The sequence below is a fragment of the Notechis scutatus genome, chromosome 1 (assembly GCF_049901735.1).
Source record: "Notechis scutatus isolate UNSWTSFEM ecotype Mainland chromosome 1, rNotScu1.2, whole genome shotgun sequence".
Taxonomy (NCBI): domain Eukaryota; kingdom Metazoa; phylum Chordata; class Lepidosauria; order Squamata; family Elapidae; genus Notechis; species Notechis scutatus.
Window position 1 is genome coordinate 331,493,803 of NC_142009.1, and position 17,865 is coordinate 331,511,667.

The 17,865-nt window shown below is 47.0% G+C and overlaps 1 protein-coding gene and 1 long non-coding RNA gene across 4 annotated transcripts in view; one reads left to right on the plus strand and one right to left on the minus strand.

The window, feature by feature from the left end:
* LOC148133542 (uncharacterized) overlaps positions 1–17,865 on the minus strand; it is a 726,392-nt gene that overhangs the window by 583,021 nt on the left and 125,506 nt on the right. The window lies entirely within an intron of this gene.
* The window catches only part of MIDN (midnolin), a 47,417-nt gene that overhangs the window by 22,791 nt on the left and 6,761 nt on the right, over positions 1–17,865 (plus strand). For all 3 annotated transcript variants that reach the window (XM_087952702.1, XM_087952704.1, XM_087952701.1), the window contains exons 5-7: positions 7,442–7,894; positions 9,538–9,670; positions 10,824–11,102. In XM_087952702.1, the coding sequence (XP_087808828.1) occupies positions 7,442–7,894; positions 9,538–9,670; positions 10,824–11,102 (865 nt within the window). The remainder of the gene's footprint in view (positions 1–7,441; positions 7,895–9,537; positions 9,671–10,823; positions 11,103–17,865) is intronic.

The following is a 17,865-nucleotide window of genomic DNA, read 5'->3' on the forward strand; positions in this document are numbered from 1 at the left end:
CCCCAACCCATGGCAGATATTTCAAAGCAGCGTTTTTTTTCCAAACTTGGCAACTTGAAAGACTTGTGGACTTCAACTCCCAGAATTCCTCAGCCCCACCAATGGATGGATAAGAAGAAAAGGAGGGAGGGCTCCTTTCTTCCTTTTGCCTCATCTATTCCACTAAGAAACAGCCGGTATACTTGCCTGCCGATATTCCTGGTCGTATTACAAATCCCATTGTTTCTTCTGGCTGTGGATGCTGGGACCAGGGGAGTGGTATCATCTGACACCGCAGGGCATTCCTGGTTATGAAATGAGGCCGGGTGCATTGCTGCCAAGGAGATTATCAAGCCCAGCTCACTCTGTGTTTACAATGCCACCACCCACAGCCGGGAAAGGAGCCAGGGTTAACTTAGGCCAGGCGTGGTTGAATACCGGGGGGGGGGGGTGTAATGGGAGTCTAATCTGAATGATCTCTCTTGGTTTTAGAAGCTGGACTTTGCTTTCTGACTCAATGAAACTTTGCTCCGGATTTTCTTCCTCTTTTTACTCGATCCCATCCCCTTCAGTCTCTTTGGGGCAGTGTTTCTTAATCTCAGTAACTATAGAGATGTCTGGACTTCAACTCCCAGAATTCCCCAAGAGAGAATCCAGCTTCCCTATTGGTTTTGCTTGTGGGAAGCCAGCTGGGAAGGTCGCAAATAGTGAGCTCATGACCTCTGGACACTGCAAGCATTGTAAATACACGCCACTCGCCAACCTCCCAGATTTTGATTATGCGACTCTTGGGACGTTGCGATGGTGTGTGATGACTGATCATCACTCACTTTTTTTTTCCAGTTCCGTCATCATTGCAAACGGTTGTTCATTAGTTGAGGACTACCTGTATGTTGGCAAGGTGGGGGAAGAAAGCATGAAAGGGCTATATAAGTATGCCTATCCATAGGATGATAGAAAAGTGCTGTGCACTTGTTAATATTTAAAGAGGTTGTTACGCCTAAGAGGAACACGGCCTTGCTTTGGTTAGAGGGCAGGAGTCTGATCCATGAGGAAATAGATTTTTTAAAAAAAAACATTTGTAAAGACTTCCCAGTGTTTCTGATATGATATGGCCAGTCTCTGAGGGGAGTTGTCTTTCCTTTGCTCAAGTTGTTCTTTGACATTCATTCAGACCTTTGGGCAGGGGTCAGACTAGATGACCTCAAGGATATTTTCCAGTTTGGTGTTTATCATTTGTGCTTGGGTTTTTTTTTTTCCTTTTCTCTTCTGAAACTTTGCTTTTGCAGCCTAAATCCTTCTCAGGTGGGCCTTTTAAAGACCCCCGCGCACACCCCCGTTCTGCATGAAAATCAGGAATGACACCTACAGAGAATAAAAATCTGGGTTTGAGATTGGGATGGATTCCTTGAAGCTAAGAGCTGTCAATCCCTAAGGAGAGGTGGTCTCTTGATGTGGCTTTCCTGGAGGGTGTGCAAAACCCAGGCTGGATAACCTGGGGTTCATTGTGTTGTAATAGATCCTGTACCAAGCCGAGGGGGGTAGTCTAGACACCTTCAGAGGCCCTTCATGCTGCTTATTGATTGTCCCAGGACAGAGAAGCTCCCATTTCATGATCTTCGAGTCTCCCAAGGTTTGGTGTGCAAATGTGCGCAAAAGGAGGGAAGGTGACAACGTTTCCCCTCCTTGCTCACCCACCCCATGTCCTCGAGGGGGAGGCAAGCAGCTTAGGAAAGGACATGTTGGCACTGCCAAGAATCCTGTGGCACGCCAGGGCCTGGTCACGGAGTGTTCCACTTTTTTCAAGGGTGGGGGGGAAGTGAGGGCTGACGCTAAGGCCGAGTGAGTCATCCCACAAAGGAGGGAGAAGAGAGAGAGAGGTGTCCGCTAACTGAAGAATTCGTCTCTTGACGTCAAAGGGACCTGGAGGGAGAACAGAAGGGATGGGAAGGAAGAAAACAGGGCCTTTGTGGACCCTGTCCCGAGAGAGAGAGAGAGAGAGAGAGAGAGAGAGAGAGAGAGAGAGAGAGAGAGAGAGAGAGAGGTGCCAGCCTGAACCTCAGTGGGCAAGGAAGGGGGCTAACCGATGGAGGTCTTAAGATGGCCAGATCTCCCACACCTGAAGCAGGGAGGCGAGACCTCTTGAGCCGCGGCGGAGGATTTAGTTCCCGTGCTGGGTGTGGAAGGGGGATTGTGAGGATCAGGTCTTGGGGCAGGTTGTTGGCAGATTTCCCCCCCACACACACACCGATCCCTTCCGGGTTGGATGCACAGCTTAGGAAGAAAGTAGATTGGGGTGGATCTTGAGCCGTGTTTTTTCAACCCTTGGCAACTTTTGAAGGAACCTGGACTTTTCCAACTCCCAGAAATTCCCTAGCAATTCTAGAAGTCCAGACCCCCCTTAAACGTCTCTTCTTCGCACCAGAGGGTAGAGAAACCTGCCTCTTCTCCTGCCCTGCTTTGTGTGCGCGTCTCTTCCTGCCTTTCCCCTTTGTGTGGGGTGGCTGTTGTGGGGGGGGGGGAGGGAGGGAGGGGCTGTTTCCCTTGGCAGCCCTGCCTGCGCAAGGCGGGCCCCGCTGCAGTTTGTCCAAGATCCGGAAAGAGAATATTATTATAAAAAGGAGGCAGTCTGTAAACCTTAACCCCAGGCATTTCCCCGGTATCCTGACCTGCTTCTCTTCTGGAAAAAAAATAAAATTAAATTAAAAGATCTGTGTTGTTTGGCAACCAAGACAAAGAAGCCGCTTGAGAGGAGATCTGGGAGGGAGGAAGGGGGTTCCCCAGCCAAGGACCCCCCAGTCAATCAAACCTTTCTGGCTGGCTTTTTTTTTTTTTTTGCATATGGTAATTACCATCTGTGCTGGATGTTCCGGGGAGAACAAAGGAATGATTTGCATTCAGACACCAAGAAGAGGGAATTCCAGGGAGGGAGGGGGAGGGAGGAGAGGGCCGAAGCACATCAAAATGACATGCATGCATGTATGAAGATGGAGAGAGAAGGGGGAGGGGTCCTCGTGCAGCTGGTGCTCTTGTTCTCCTTAAAGGAGCCCCTCTTCCTCCTCTTGCCCCACCCCTTTGCTTTTGAACCGCTTGCGGCAGGCACTGCCTTGGGTGGGTGCCCAGCGGTCTTTAGGTGCCGCCAATGGGGGTGGACGCCTTGCATATACGGGGAGCTGCCGAGTGCGGTTGTCGTGACTGCAGAGAGACAGCCTCCTGGAAGGGGGGAGCCTTTTGTGACTGGGCCGGATCTGGAATTTCATGACCGGTAGCATTAAAGAAAGGCTGGGCGATCGGAGACCAAAGAACGGGCTGCGTTGGTATTAATATAAATAAATAAAAGGTTTTAACCGATGCCCCCAAGTTTCAAGGTAACCAGTGTGGGAGACCTGAGGTTTTAAGATCCAGGAATCTCCTGGCTGGCCCAGACCAACAATGGTATCCCCAGTTTCTGCCTCTGAGGGCTGCATTCTGTCTGCAGCCCCATGGGGGGAGTACTTTTTTGAGAGGGGTGAAGGGCGTCCTTTGTTCCTTGACGCTTTAATCTGGTGGTCCCGCTTGTTGGTGTCAAAGGCTGTTTAGGGCCCATCGTTCCCTTGTGAGCACAGGATGGTCAACGCAGATAGATTTAAGCCTCAATGGCACTCATTAGAAAAAAGTGAAGGTTTGGATTGCAGAGAGTGGGATTTGGGAATCGTTTTCCCCAACCTGGCTGCCCCCCAAGTTGTATTGGATCCATCAACTGTACTGTGGCCGGCTAACGGCAATGGGCATTGTAGTCTGGCATTCCTGCAGGGGCATCAAATTGGAGAATATATATTTTTTTTTTCTATCGCAATTCTGCACCCTCTCAGGATTGTGTTTAGGGTTCATTGTCCTACTCCATTAATGCCTTTTAGATCCACAAGGAAATCTAAACTTTCGATGCCAGTTGTGATCCGGGCTTTCATTTGACTTCCCAGAGCCCTCCATCCATTTTGATGTCATTTGAAAAGCCTCTCAGCAGCCTCATTTATCCTCAAGCATCTATTTACCATTTGGGGATAGAATGCCCCTGTAAATGAAGGCTCCACTCCTGGTTTAAGGGTCACAAAAGACCTCAGTGGATTCTGCAATCCTTTGTGATTAACCTTGCTGGGTTTTAAAGCAGTTGGGCGGGCAGAGGGGGAGTAATGGAAGTCGGTTTGTTTAAAGAAGGATTATTGCTTACCCAGAAACTAAGCGGTGCTTTGAGTCAAAAAGCATGCGCCTTTCGGTTTGTGATAATACGAAAGGAAGGAGCAGAGGTGTGCATTACGCAATCGCCCTTCCTTTTGCTGGGGGTGGCAAAGGTTTGACCTCTTCATATGCTCGGATGCCCTCTTGGTAGAATAAGACTTAGGTTTTTCTCTAGCTCCCCCCCACTCTGTTTTATATCTATCTATCTATCTACATACCTACCTACCTACCTACCTGCCTATCTATCTATCTGCCTACCTACCTACCTATCTATCTGCCTATCTGCCTATCTATCTATCTATCTGCCTACCTACCTACCTACCTACCTATCTATCTGCCTATCTATCTATCTATCTATCTATCTATCTATCTATCTATCTATCTATCTATCTATCTATCTATCTATCTATCTATCTATCTATCTATCTATCTATCTATCTATCTAAAGAGTTTCTTTTCTTCAAAAGTCCTGCTCAGTTGCTTTGAGCTGCCTCCCCACCCCCATTTTTTTTCCTACCTGGTGTCCGAAACTCACTTCCCCACCCACCTCTTCCTCCCGTAAATGCTCTGCTGTGCATGGCCGGCCGCTTCTCAGGCCGCCACCTTTCCTCGAGTTGCCGTTCCCACGGGTTTCTCAGAAACCTCCCTCCCTCCCATCCTTGCTTCCGTCTCTGCAGTGTGAGGCCCAAGCGGGTGGGGTGGGGGTTGTGAAGAGGAAGGCTATAGAAAGGCAGAAGTGGGAGAAGGTTTTGCAATAAAACTTGGGTGTTTTGAGCTGGAGGCAAGGATAACGCATCATCCGGACCGCCTTTCCTTTCTCTTCCCCCACCCTTCTCGTTTTTGCTGATGTTTTTGCAGAGGCGAAGGGAAGGAAGATGACGCGGGGGGGGGGGGAGGGTGTTTGTTTCTGATCACAGCATTGACAGGAAGCAACGAGTTGTGCAGAAGGGTGATTCTCCGTCAGAGCGAGGTGGGACAGGTCCTTTTTTGCAGTGTGCTTTTTGTTTTCGGAAGCCGGAGGTTGCCATCTGGCACCTTCCAAGGGCTCATGCCTCATTTGCAGTCCTCCATCTCTCGTGTCCTTGCTGTCGTGCGTCCTTGCTGTTCTCCCATCTCTTGTGTGCATGGTTACTGCTGAAGGATATGGCGTCCTCCATGACATCTAGCCGCTTGCTGGGTTGCATGTAGGGTTGGAAAAGTGGCTCGGCTGCTGTAGGCTTGCTTGCAGAGGGGATCAGGAGCACCCCAAGACCTGCTGGGTAGTGCCAAAAGCCCTGTTTGGCATACCTTTCGCAGTCTTTTTTATACAAGAGGTGGCAGTGCCTAGGAGATAGATAGACAGAGGGACATATCCATACCAGCAGCATCGGCCCTCAGTGCCCAAGTCAGCCCTTGTGGCCATTTCCCCCTCTGCCAATTTGGGGAGGCCACCCTATGAAAAGTTTATCCTGGTTTGAAGATGGCTTCTCCTTCCTTCTCCTGTTCCGTAATACCTCAGTTCTGATGTCAAAGACAGCTTGCCAGTCCAATCTCTGCCTATTTAATTAAAAAAAAAAAAAAACTCCACCCTTCAACTGCAGGCCCCACCTGGTTCAGCAAATACTGACTGCTCTGGTATTTCCTAGCTAGTCTCCCATCTGCTAGGCCTTGAAGGCCTCTAGGGCAGTGATCCCCAACCTTTTTGACGCCGCGGCCCGGTTCCGGCATCAGCTGGGCGCCGCGGCCCGGTACTGGCGTCAACTGGGCGCCGCCATCTTTTGATGAAAAGTGCTTCCGGTGACCTCACCGGAAGCACTTTTTCGCAAAAAGATGGCAGTGCAGCGCTTCCGTGAGCTTTTTCGGGTAGAAATGGCTTTCTACCGGAAAAGCTCACGAATGCTGCGCCGCCATCTTTTTGATGAAAAGTGCTTCCGGTGAGCTTTCTACCCGGAAAAGCTCACCGAAGCACTTTTTACCAAAAAGATGGCGGCGCCCAGCAACCAGCGGCCCGGTAAGGCTTGTTCCGCGCCCGGTACCGGTCCGTGGACTGGCGGTTGGGGACTCCTGCTCTAGGGTATATTATGGTTTGTCTCTAAATCAATCCATCTCAGCTGGGCATTGCCAGAGGAGTCAAGGAAATCATTCTCTTTGGCCTCTTATTGTGCACTCAATAGCTGACTGAAAGGAGAAGGTCTCTAGATACAGGGGTGGGGAATTAAGGCCCCTTATGACCTGTGGACTTCAACTCCCAGAATTCCTGAGCCAGCCATGCTGGCTCAGGAATTCTGGGAGTTGAAGTCCACAGGTCATAAAGGGGGCCTTAATTCCCCACCCCTGGACTAGAAAGACAACTTTGAGCAGGGGCTTGTGTTTACTTGAACACATTATTTTATGTTTTATTTATTTATTAAATTTCCATATCACCGACCTCGCTGCATCAGGCCAAGTCTTGACACAAAACAGTAACTTTTAAGATCTGGGTGATGCATCTCTTAGTTTGATGATTATGTTTAACAGTGCACCAAAGACAACCTGAAATAATCTTAATTAATAAATTAATACATTTGATTCTCATAGCAAATAGTGAAGTGGTTCCCACACATCCACTAATCACTAGAGTGCTGAAGCCCCCTGTCTCCTAAGAAAGGACCAAGCAATCTTAGACACGGTTTTAAATCCAGGTGGTCCTTAACGTACAACCACAATGGAGTCTTCCCATTACGGTTGTATGTCACGACAGTGGTAAAGGTCCTGTGACCAACTTGATTTAATAACTTCTTTCTGGCAGGCAGTTGTTAAGCAAATGCTGCAGTCATAAAGCAAATGCCACAGTTGTGGGTGCGATTTTGTTGAACCCTGGAAGTTAAGTGTCGGTTTTTGGAAAAACACTCTAAAACACAGCCGCATTACCGCTCGACATTGCAAATGGGTGTAAATGTGGCTCCATTGAGTGCCCAAAGTTTGATCATGTGACCGCGGACGGAATCTGATCATCTAAAACTTCAAGTAGCAAATTCATTTTCAGGTCAGTGATGACTTCGAAATATCACAGTCATAAGTCAAGGACTGCCTCTATAGTATTTGTGGGTGTAGTGTTGTAACTGCAGTAAGGTTTAATTATTAGTTTAATTTAATCTAATCCTGCACCAGGTAGCACTAATTTCCATCTACCACTTGTCTCGGGGAATAGCTTTGTGCCCCGTTGAAACTCCTGGCTTAAAACCAGCCATCTGATCTAACCACTCCACCTGCTGTTCTCTTTTTCCAGGTAAACGACTTCCTGTCCGGGAGGTCCCCCCTGACCCTTGCCCTGCGGGTGGGCGATCACATGATGTTTGTCCAGCTGCAGCTGGCAGCTCAGCAGAACAGTGGGCAGCTCCAGCACCGCCACGTGATTGCCAGCCGCGGAGAACAAGCTGGAGGCGCCGCAGCCACCACGCCGGTGCCAGCGGCCGGACCAGCTGCCTCCAGTTGCCGCACCCTGCCTGGGAGCACTCCCACCTCCTCCCCTACTTTTGCCCGGCTCCCCACGGCGCCCGCTTGCCCGCCAAGCCCTGTGCCCAGTCCTACTGCTTCTCCGTCGCCAATGCAGAATATGCCTCTCTACTGTACCACCGCTAACCCGACCCCCGTCACGGCAGGGATGTTCCATTCGCACGGGACCAGCACACAGACGGTCAACGGAGGGGGGAGCGGCAGCGTCATGTCTCCGTGTTCAGAGGTCAGTCCTGGGGTGCTTTGCGGGGTGTTGAAATGAATGAGGGTTGAGCATGTGCACAAAAGGCTGAAGCCAGTGGTGTGTGGAATCCTGACCCATGGCAACTTTTAAGGCACCAGACTAGAAACCAGGAGATAAGAGAGTTCTAGTTCAGCCTTGGGCATGAAAATCAAATAGGTGTCTTTGGGCCAATCAGCAGGAGACAGAGAATACTAGTCGAACTTTAGGCCTCAAAACACTCAGGGTGACTTTGGGACAATCACCAGGTGGCTGTGAGTTCTAGTCCTGTCTTAGGCATGCAAGCCAGCTGGATGACTTTAGGCCAGTCACTCACTCTTAGCCCAGCCCACCTCAAGGGAGGGTTGTTGTGGGGAAAATAGGAAGAGGAAGGTGTGCTGGACATGTTTGCCGCCTTGAATTATTTGTAAAAAATAATAAATAAATAAAACAGATCCTTACAAGGGGTAGAATTGGTCATTGGGTCTCCTTCCACCCTCCGGCAAATCAAAAAATAATACTTAACATGCATTGGGAGATTTCTGCTATGAACAATTGAGAGGTGTTGCCTTCTGGATTTTTAAAAAGGCTTAGCATTTTTTTTATCATTAGTTGCTGCAGGGCAGAACAGAGAAGGAACTGGATTTAGGGAGACTTTTCCTGTATTTGTTAGCTTTTTATCTCATGAGAAAGTTGAAGCAGCTAGCTTTATTATTACTATTTAAAAATACGTATATGCTATGCATCTCACTACTAAGTCAGTCTGGGCAGCAAGTTTTCCTCACTCCCTATATTGCATCCCACTGTAGGCCTAGGCATTTTGGTTTTTTATTTGGGTTATTCCTACAAATATTCTCTGGTTCAGAAATCACCTTATAATCCAGGTTCTTTTTGACACACATACTATTTTTTATGACATAATCTGTCTCCTATTGATCCAGAGGGATTCATAGCTGGGCATTGCTCTTTGTAAGTTTGTGTGGTCTATAACCACACAATGCTTGGTGAAGTCTCCCTTTTCAAACCTGGTGCGTTAGAACTGCAGTTCCACCATTCCCAGAATTCCTCAGCCAGCCAGTCGGCCATTTTAGAGGGCTGCCTCAGAATTCTGGGAAATGCAGTCCACCCAATGTATCAGGAAGGCCATCACCAAGTTAGATTGTGTTGGGATGGCCACCTTGAGGGTTGTAAACCTCCAAAACTTGTAGGTTTGTAAGAAAGAAGTCTTCCTCCCAATTTATTTATTTATAAAATTTATTTGCCGTCCAGTTTGGGAACGGAGACCTTTCAGATATAAAGGAAAATCGATCTGGAGGGAGAAGGAAAAACCAAGAGTAACCTTTGCTTATAGAAATGTCTTTCTGGCAAGGAACAGGAAAATTAGGTTCCTCTCCAGATGACTCAGCGGAGGGGAGCGTTGTGAAGATGCCGTCAAAGATGAACATCACCAGGTTTCTGGCCCACTGTAACCTCTGTCCAAGGAAGAAGCTTAGAGCTTCAGTTTCTGTTTTTTCAGCTGCCTCCCCAAAAAAAAGCAACCAGGCAATCTGACTGGCTTCAAACTTTTTGGGATCACGACATCTTGATGTGAAAACCTTCTCCAGCCCATCCTTTGTCCCTGCTTAGCATCTGTTCTTTGGCTTTTGCAGGTAGACTGCGCCTCAAGAAGTAAAAGTTCGCCCAGCAGCAGCCCCACTCAGGCCTCTCGGACCCGCAAACACGGCGCTGTGATAGAAAGCTTTGTTAACCACGCCCCTGGGGTTTTTTCGGGAACGTTTTCTGGTACGTCTGCGTTACATTTCTCTGTCTGCCCCATAAGAGGAAATATGGGTGGAAGGTAATACATGCAAGCTTCGGAATCCCACACAGCTTCGATCAGTGTTGCTATGGTGATTTTAAGATGGGTGGACTTCAACTCCCAGAATTCTCCAGTCAGCTTTGCTGGCTGAGGAATTCTGGGAGTTGAAGTCCACCCATCTTAAAATCGCCACAGTTGAGAAAATACTGGATTAGATAAAGAAACCAATGAAATTTCCAATGCTTGTCTGAGTTGATACTCTCCCAGGAAATACAGCAACCATATCTGATGGGTTTATCCTTATTTTAAGCTAAATGTTTTTTGTTTTTTTGCTTTTCAACCCCCAACTCCCACCAAGGGACTCCTTGTCTGCTGATGCCTGCAGACCTTGTTCAGCTTGTAAAAATGCATCATGTCACGATCACCATTAGTCCTAAGCACTCAATAATCCATCCATGAATAAATGCAGTCCCTTACAGGTTTCAAAACTGTCTTTTCATCCTTTCTTTTTTTTTTAAAACAACTTTTTTTCTGTCAAGTCTGAATTGTAAGAGAAGTGCTTGGCTTAAAAAAGAAAAGAAAAATAGTTGCATGTATTGCCTTCTGCTACAAAAAGTTGAACGAGGGTCAGCACAGTGCAGCCCGTGGGCCAAATCCAACCTGCCATCTGTTTTTATGTGGCTGTGAGCGGGTGGGGGAGGGGACATCATGGTTGAGAATAGCCTATCAGCAGGCTTCTTGTTGGAGGGTTGGTCTTGCCCAAGGACTGCCATGTTCCTTGGCCTGTAGACCTCCTGCCTGTTGTGCTTACAGACATGAAGGAAAGGCAGGATCTGGCTCCTTAAAGAGAATGTTTGCTGATCCTTCCCCTACAGGACTAGCAATTTGGCTTGTTTGGGAAAGCCACGAGAGAGTAAACATTTTGAAAAAGTCTCACTGCAACATATAGCAGTGTTTTTCAACCTTAGGCACTTGAAGGTGGGTGGACTTCAACTCCCAGAATTCCCCAGCCAGCAGAGCTTAAGTGCCTAAGGTTGAAAAACACCACTATAAACCAATACTGCTGGTTTGTTTGTTTTTCCACAATAGATTTTATGCACTGCTACAACCTTTCCTACTTCTCCTTCCACCCTGCAGGCACTTTGCACCCCAACTGCCAAGACAGCAGTGGCCGGCCGCGCCGAGACATCGGCACCATCCTGCAGATCCTCAACGACCTCCTGAGTGCCACGCGGCACTACCAGGGCATGCCCCAGTCGCTGACACAACTGCGGTGCCAGACACAGTGCTCCTTGTCCACCCCTTCCCTGGATCTCAACAACCACACTACCTCAGAAAGAACGGCAGCTGCTGCTAACCAGCCCTTGCACTTGGGGGTCCAGTGCCCAAGCCAAGCAGCCACCTGCAAGCCCACCGGTGAGTTCACAGAGCTGATTTGGGGGTCCTTTCCCTTGCATCTCCCTTCCCCTCCTTTCTCAGTCCTCCAGGAAAGTAGAGAAACCAGCTGTTTTTTTGCAGACTGGCCTCTGAGCAGGACAGAAGGTCCTTCCGGCGGGTGGGGCTTGAAGGGTGGGTCTTATTCTTGAGGGGGAGGGGCTTATTCTTGGGAGGGGCATGTGCAAAGGGGGCAGGATCAGCCTTGGCTTGGGTTTGGGACTGTCCTAATTCTGCAGGAGTTTAGAGGTGTTTTATCAATGGAATATCCAATATGGTTCTTGTTACGGTATAAGTATTCCTCGACTTACGACCATTCATTTTGCGACTGTTATGATAGTACTGAATAAAGTGATTTAAGACAAGTCTTCCTACTTAACAACTGTCACCACATCCCCTGATCACAATTCAGGCAGTGGCCTGGGGTCATGGGATCCCCGTTTATTTATTAAATGTTTATTGCCACTCATCTCACCCTGAAAAGTGTAACTCTGGGTGGTTTATAATTAATATCCCAGCCAATGTTCCTCCAATCAGTGGAGGAAGCCAGATTCACTTTTTAAAAAATGTAAAATTGGGTGTGACTCACTTAACATCTGCCCCACTTAGTGACAGGAGTTCTGGTATCCCAATTATGGTCATAAATTGAGGTTTACCAGTATTATTATTGGTAGTACTATTAAAGTAGTTGGTACTAAGTTGTTGTCATGTAATAAATATTTGGAGAATCGATGAACAATCTGGAACTTCTCAAAGGGGATGAACTTGGGTGCATGTAAGGTTGAAAATAGAGTCTGGAGGAACCCTGGTTTAAAGAGAGGCTGATTGAAGTTGGAACTTTTAGCTTCCAGTCGTCTTACTCCTGCGTTTGGATTTCCAGCATCGTGAAGTCGGGCAGCTGAGATGAATAGACTGCCAAAGAAACTTAAGTTTCTGAATGATTTAATTGGATTCGTATGTTGAATTCCTCAGGCAGAGTAGCATTGGTGCGATTTGTTGTTACTCATCCAGAAAAATTGTCTGAAAGGCGGAAAAAGAGGGCTTCCCTGTATAAGCCAGGGTTACTCCTGATGTGTGATGTGTTTTCCCCCCCTGATTTCGCTGTTTTAACTGCTGTTTTAACTGAAATCCCAGGAAGTGCAGTTATTAGCCAAGCTTAAGATGCCTGAAGGAAGAAGGGACTCAAAAACCATAGATTGCTATGATTACCATGATACATTCATGAGGAGGGGGCTGATTGCCTTAGCCATGATGAACATTTGTGAGAATGACAGCAAGCAGTAGATGCACTCTATCTGAAGTGAGCAAACAGGATCCCTGACTATGCAATAGTAGAATATTGCAAATTATATGGGGGTATTCTATTTCAGGCCTTTTTTCGGCTGTAGTTCAAAACATAATGATAAGAGCGATGAGGAGTTATGATTAATTTTTCCCAGAGATACGACCTCATTCTCAGAATCCTTGGACAGGTATTGCATCAGTTCCATTCCTGGAAAATAATAATCGCCTCCGCATGTTATGGTTCTCACAACCAAGTCTTTTTCTCAAGCATGCAATTAGCATCCTTCCTGTCGTGAGTAGGTGTGGCAGGATACAACCCTGTGAGGTAGGATAGTTTGTGATCTAGGCCTCGTGATCTTGGTCTTCTAGATTTGCCTTGTCCTAGCCCTTTGTGTAATGTTTCTCCACCGTAGCAACTTGGAGATGTCTGGACTTCAACTCCCAGAATTCCAGCATGCTGGCTGAGGAATTCTGGGAGTTGAAGTCCAGACATCTCCAAGTTGCTAAGATTGAGAAATACTGTCTTAGTGGGGTCTTGACTGATGAAAAATTGTTCTATTTTGCTTTTAAGTATGGGTGTTTTTATGTTTATTTGCTTTATGGGTGTTCTGCCATACATGTCAAGAGTGTTTTGCTTTGGTCCCTACCCCAAATGTCAGCTCCACCCCATAATCATCTCCAGCCCCAAATGCAACAAAAGAGCGGTGAAATCAAAGCAGACCTACATTTCCTTCGAGATCAGCCCAATAAGTCCTCCTGTTTATTTGATTGGCCTTGGCTGAAGTCCAAAAGCACAGCCTGGGTTGATTAATTCTTGGGAAAGGAGGCCACCAGGAAATTCAAAACTAGATTTCCTGCTGAGAAATGAGGGGGGAAAAAATCTTCCTTTTGTATATCCCTGCTGAGAAAACCGCTAGGATATCTTTGTTCTTGTAATCAGGAATTAAATGTGACTTATATGTGGCATGAACTCTGACATTAAATAAATCCTGGTTTAGAGTAGTGTTTCTCAACTCGATTATCAAATCCCAGAATTCCCCAGCCAGCATGCTGGTTTAGAGCCACACCTGAACTCTGTCTCTGAATTTTTGCAACTATCTAAGGCAGGGGTCCCCAACCACTGGTCTGTGGAACAAGTCCTACCGGGCCGCTGGTTTGCTGGGCGCCGCCATCTTTTTGATGAAAGCCATTTCTACCCAGAAAAGCTCACGAGCTTTTCCGCCGCCATCTTTGATGAAAAGTGCTCTCCGGTGAGGTCACCGAAGCACTTTTTCATCAAAAAAAGATGGCGGCGCCCAGCTAATGCCGGTACCGGGCCGCGCCATAAAAAAGGTTGGGGATCACTGATCTAAGGTATTCCATCTATCAACCTAGTAAGGCCTAGGTCACTGGCACCCTGAAGCATAATGGAACAATAGATTATCTGTTTGCTTTTGCTAATAGATGGCATTAACCCACTGGCTGCCCAATATACAAACTCACTCATTGAATATTGGCCAATGACTCCCACCCTTCCTTCTCCAATATTCAATGAGTGTGTTTGTATATGTGAAAACAGTCTTTTTCCCATTCATACTTCCCTTCCCTCCTCCTGTGTGAGTGTTTGTGTGCATCTTTCCCAGTAGAAGTGGAATGCACTTTCTTTTATTTTCCTTGACAATGGTGTGAGTTTGGGAATAGAGAGGCAAATCAATAATAATAAAGATACATTTGGTTGAAACAGGCAGGTCATAAAGCTCTTGCAATCAGAATCTCCTTTAAGGTTCTTTGATGAGTGTGGGAGACTGAATTCAAAAGAATAAAGGAATTGTAGTCCCAGCCTATCTAGAGGACATTAAGTTGGAGAAGTTAGTGCGTTCAAAATATTTGCACATCTAAATCCATCTCCATAGCTTCTGTCTGCTCTAGGATTCAGTTTTGGGTCTACCTGGTTTGAAAAACCTGAACTGGCCACAGTGTTTAGTATTTATCAGTTTTGGTGCTCTATAGATTCATTATGCGCCATCAAGTTGGCTCTTATTGGTCCATTGATCTTCGCATCATGTGTCCAAAGTAAACTAACTTGAGCCTGGTCATTTGTGCTTTTCAGTGCAAATTCTGAATGGATTTATTTGATGATCTGTTCTTCTGTTTTCCTGGCCATCTATAGTATTCTCAGGAATCTTCTCCTACACCAGATTTCAAAACCTACCTGTCTTTCAGAATCCAACTTTAGTGTGTATCTGTGGCGTGTCAGAGAAAAAGAACAAATAACATTGTGTGATTCTGAATATCTTTTCAACTATGCTAATCGCTAAGATTACACTCCTACATTTTTAAAGGTTTGCAGAGAGATAGAAACTAGGTTGAGGAGACTTTTTAAATTTTGGATTTGGAAGGAGAAGGGCCCCGATGGATAAGTTTCTTTGCTCTATAGTAGCAGAGCTGGAACATAACATTTTGGATAAAGAGAGCCAGTCTCTTCTCTCTGGGGTAGGAGCCAAAATTATGTGGCAGAATGGGAGGGAGCAATAGAGCTAGCCATTTTCTGCTGGGGCCAGGAAAAAAAAACTTGGGAGGAAAGAGAAGGGAGAAGAAGAGTCCCAGGGTTTTCCTTGCCTCCTGTTCTTGGCCTTTCGAGTTTGGGTTGCAGATTCTTATTTTTCCTCAGACTAAAATGACAGGAAGCAAAGGGACTCAGAATAACAGAGTTGGAAAGGACGTTAGAGGTCTTCTATCCAGGGGTCTCCAACCTTGGCTACTTTTAAGACTTGTGGACTTCAACTCCCAGAATTCCTCAGCCAGCCATTTTGCGGCCCTCCGTGTGACCGATTTTCCCCACCTATTTTGAATCAGCCCTTAAGCAAACACATGGGTTATAAAAGCGAAGGCCACAGTCCTTAAGCGAACTCCATGGACTTTTTTTTGGGTGGGAAATTGAAATTAAATACCCGGTTTCTGGGAGGGGGGGTGTCTTAAATCGAGGTCACATGACTACGAGCCAATGCAAATGGCCGTAAACAGACTGAAGCGGGGTCTCCACCCTTGGTAACTTTAAGACTTGTGACTTCAACTCCCAGAGTTCCTCAGCCAGCTTTGCTGGCTGAGGAACTCTGGGAGTTGAAGTCCACAAGTCTTAAAGTTACCAAGGGTGGAGACCCTACTATTCTGGATAAATGGCTGTCTAGTGTCTTCTTAAAAATCTTCAGTGTTGGAGCACCCACAACTTCTGAAGGGAAGTTGTTCCACTGATGAATTGTTCTTACTGTCAAGAAGGTTCTTCTTGGTTCTAGGTTGCTTCTCTCTTCATTCTCTCTTCATCCACTGCTTCTTGTCTTGCCTTCTGGTGCTTTGGAAAACAGGTTGACACTCTTCTCCCCCCAAATCATCTTTGTGGCAGCCCTCAAATATTAGAACATTCAGTAGTTAAATCTGTTTCTTAAGAAAAAAAACCTTGGGCTCATGTAGGGGTTGTATATGTCATTGTATTGTATTGTACAATACAATACATATTATATTGTACTCTAGAGAGTAAGCAAGAAAGTGAGGGCAAGAGAGGGGTGTGTAGATATATGGGTGTTCTCTATTTTTTTCCTGCAATAAATTACACTGTAATACTTCTCCACTATTGTTTTGGCTGCCTGGTGTTGGGTAGCTATCCAAAGCAAGAAAAATATTTGGAGCTATTAGGAACCCAGCAGGATGAACCATAACAGAGAGACCAGTGAACTTGACTTAACACTTCAACCTCTGGGCCACTTTTAAGATGTGCGGACTTCCAATTCTCAGAATTCCCCAGTCGGCAAACGAGGCTGGCGGAGGAATTCTGGGAGTTGCTCCATCCCTCTTAAAGTGGCCCAGGCTGAGAAACAATGCTTTAACCCTACAGATAGTCCTCAGCTTGCAACCATTCCTTTAATGAACGTTCAAAATTACAACTGAAAAAAAAGTGACCTGGCCAGTCCTTGGACTTACGACAGTTGCGAAATCCTCGCCGTCAAGATTATCAACTTTTGGCTGCTTGGCAACCAGCATGTCTATATGGCTGTTGCAGCACATTGGTTCCCAGCCCACTTCCAATAAAGAGAGTCAATGGGGGAAGCCAGGTTTGCTCCATAACCATGCGATTCACTTAGCAAAAGAAACGTGGCCAAACAAAGGTCATAAAATCGAGGATGATTCACTTAACAACGAACTTGCTTAGCAGTGGAAATTCTGGTCCCAGTTGTGATTGTAAGTCAAGGACTACCTGCATTGTGCCTGGACTCAGAGAATTGGGAAATGGACTCCCTCTCTCCTCCTTCCATAGGGAGAAGGGGTTGGGTGAGAAACCCACAGTGCGCCTTCCCTTGCCCACATGAATCTGGCCTTGTGCTGGATGTTGCAACACTCAGCTGGTTTCCAAGGTTATCTGGTCTGGCTCACCCTTTTGTCAAGCCAAGGGAGAGATCTTGAGATCCCCTCCCAACCTCCTCCCTGCTTGAGCAACCAGCTGGAGCTGGCGAACGCTCTTGCTTGCTCGCTTGCGTCAGAACCTGGCTTAGTGTCGTCTCTTTCTCGGCTCTGCCGTTCCCGTGGCAGGGTCATTCCAACCTACGAAGGCTGCCACGGAGGAGGCTGTCTGCCTTTCAAGGCTGCCCCAGGGAAACTGGCAGCCTCCACTTCCCATCTCTTCTTCCCTCCCTCCCTCCCTCCCCGTTTTCTGGCAATTCACAGCCTTCCTTTCTTTCCCTCCCCCTTCCCTTCTCATGCACCAAAGGCGCACACACACACACATCGGCTGAGTTAGAACGTCACACCCCCAACGCCTGGGAGATTGGCAACCACCGAGGCGCGCTCCTTGGCACAGCAAGTTTTTTTTTTTTTTTTTTAAAAAGCAAAACTCAACGAGGGAGGTGGCCCAGGTGATGAGGGCCAGCAGATGCCACCTGCCTGAAACCCCAAAAGCAAACGGTTTGCAAGTGGGAGGGGGAGCCACATTTTTCAATGGGTGTATTGCAAAGGAAGTGCGGTTGTGTTGCATGCTTCCTTTGCTGTTTCTGCCCTGGCATCTCGAATGCTGCTTGGTCTCTGGTTCCTATCTGTCCCCCGCCCCTCCCACAGCATTGGTACATGTGTACACACACACACACACAATATTTTTCTCTTCCCCAAACAAAGGGCCCCAGAATGAATGGGGAAGGGGATGGAAAGAAGCAAGGGAGAAACTAGAGAAGGGAGGTTTTGAAATCACAAATGCGGCATTGAGTGAGCACTTTGTAACACACACACACACACACTGTTTGGGCAGTTGTCTACAGCTAAGTGGGAGAGATGCAGAACCAGTTTTGGGGTGGGGGTAGGGGAGAGCCCTATTCCCGCTCCCTTCATTCTATTGGGCGGGAGAGGGAAGGGTCAGTCCCTGGGGCAAGTCACATTTTTCATAGGTGCAAATTAAGGGCACAAAGACCCCTTTCTTGTTCTTTTTTTTAAAAAAACAACA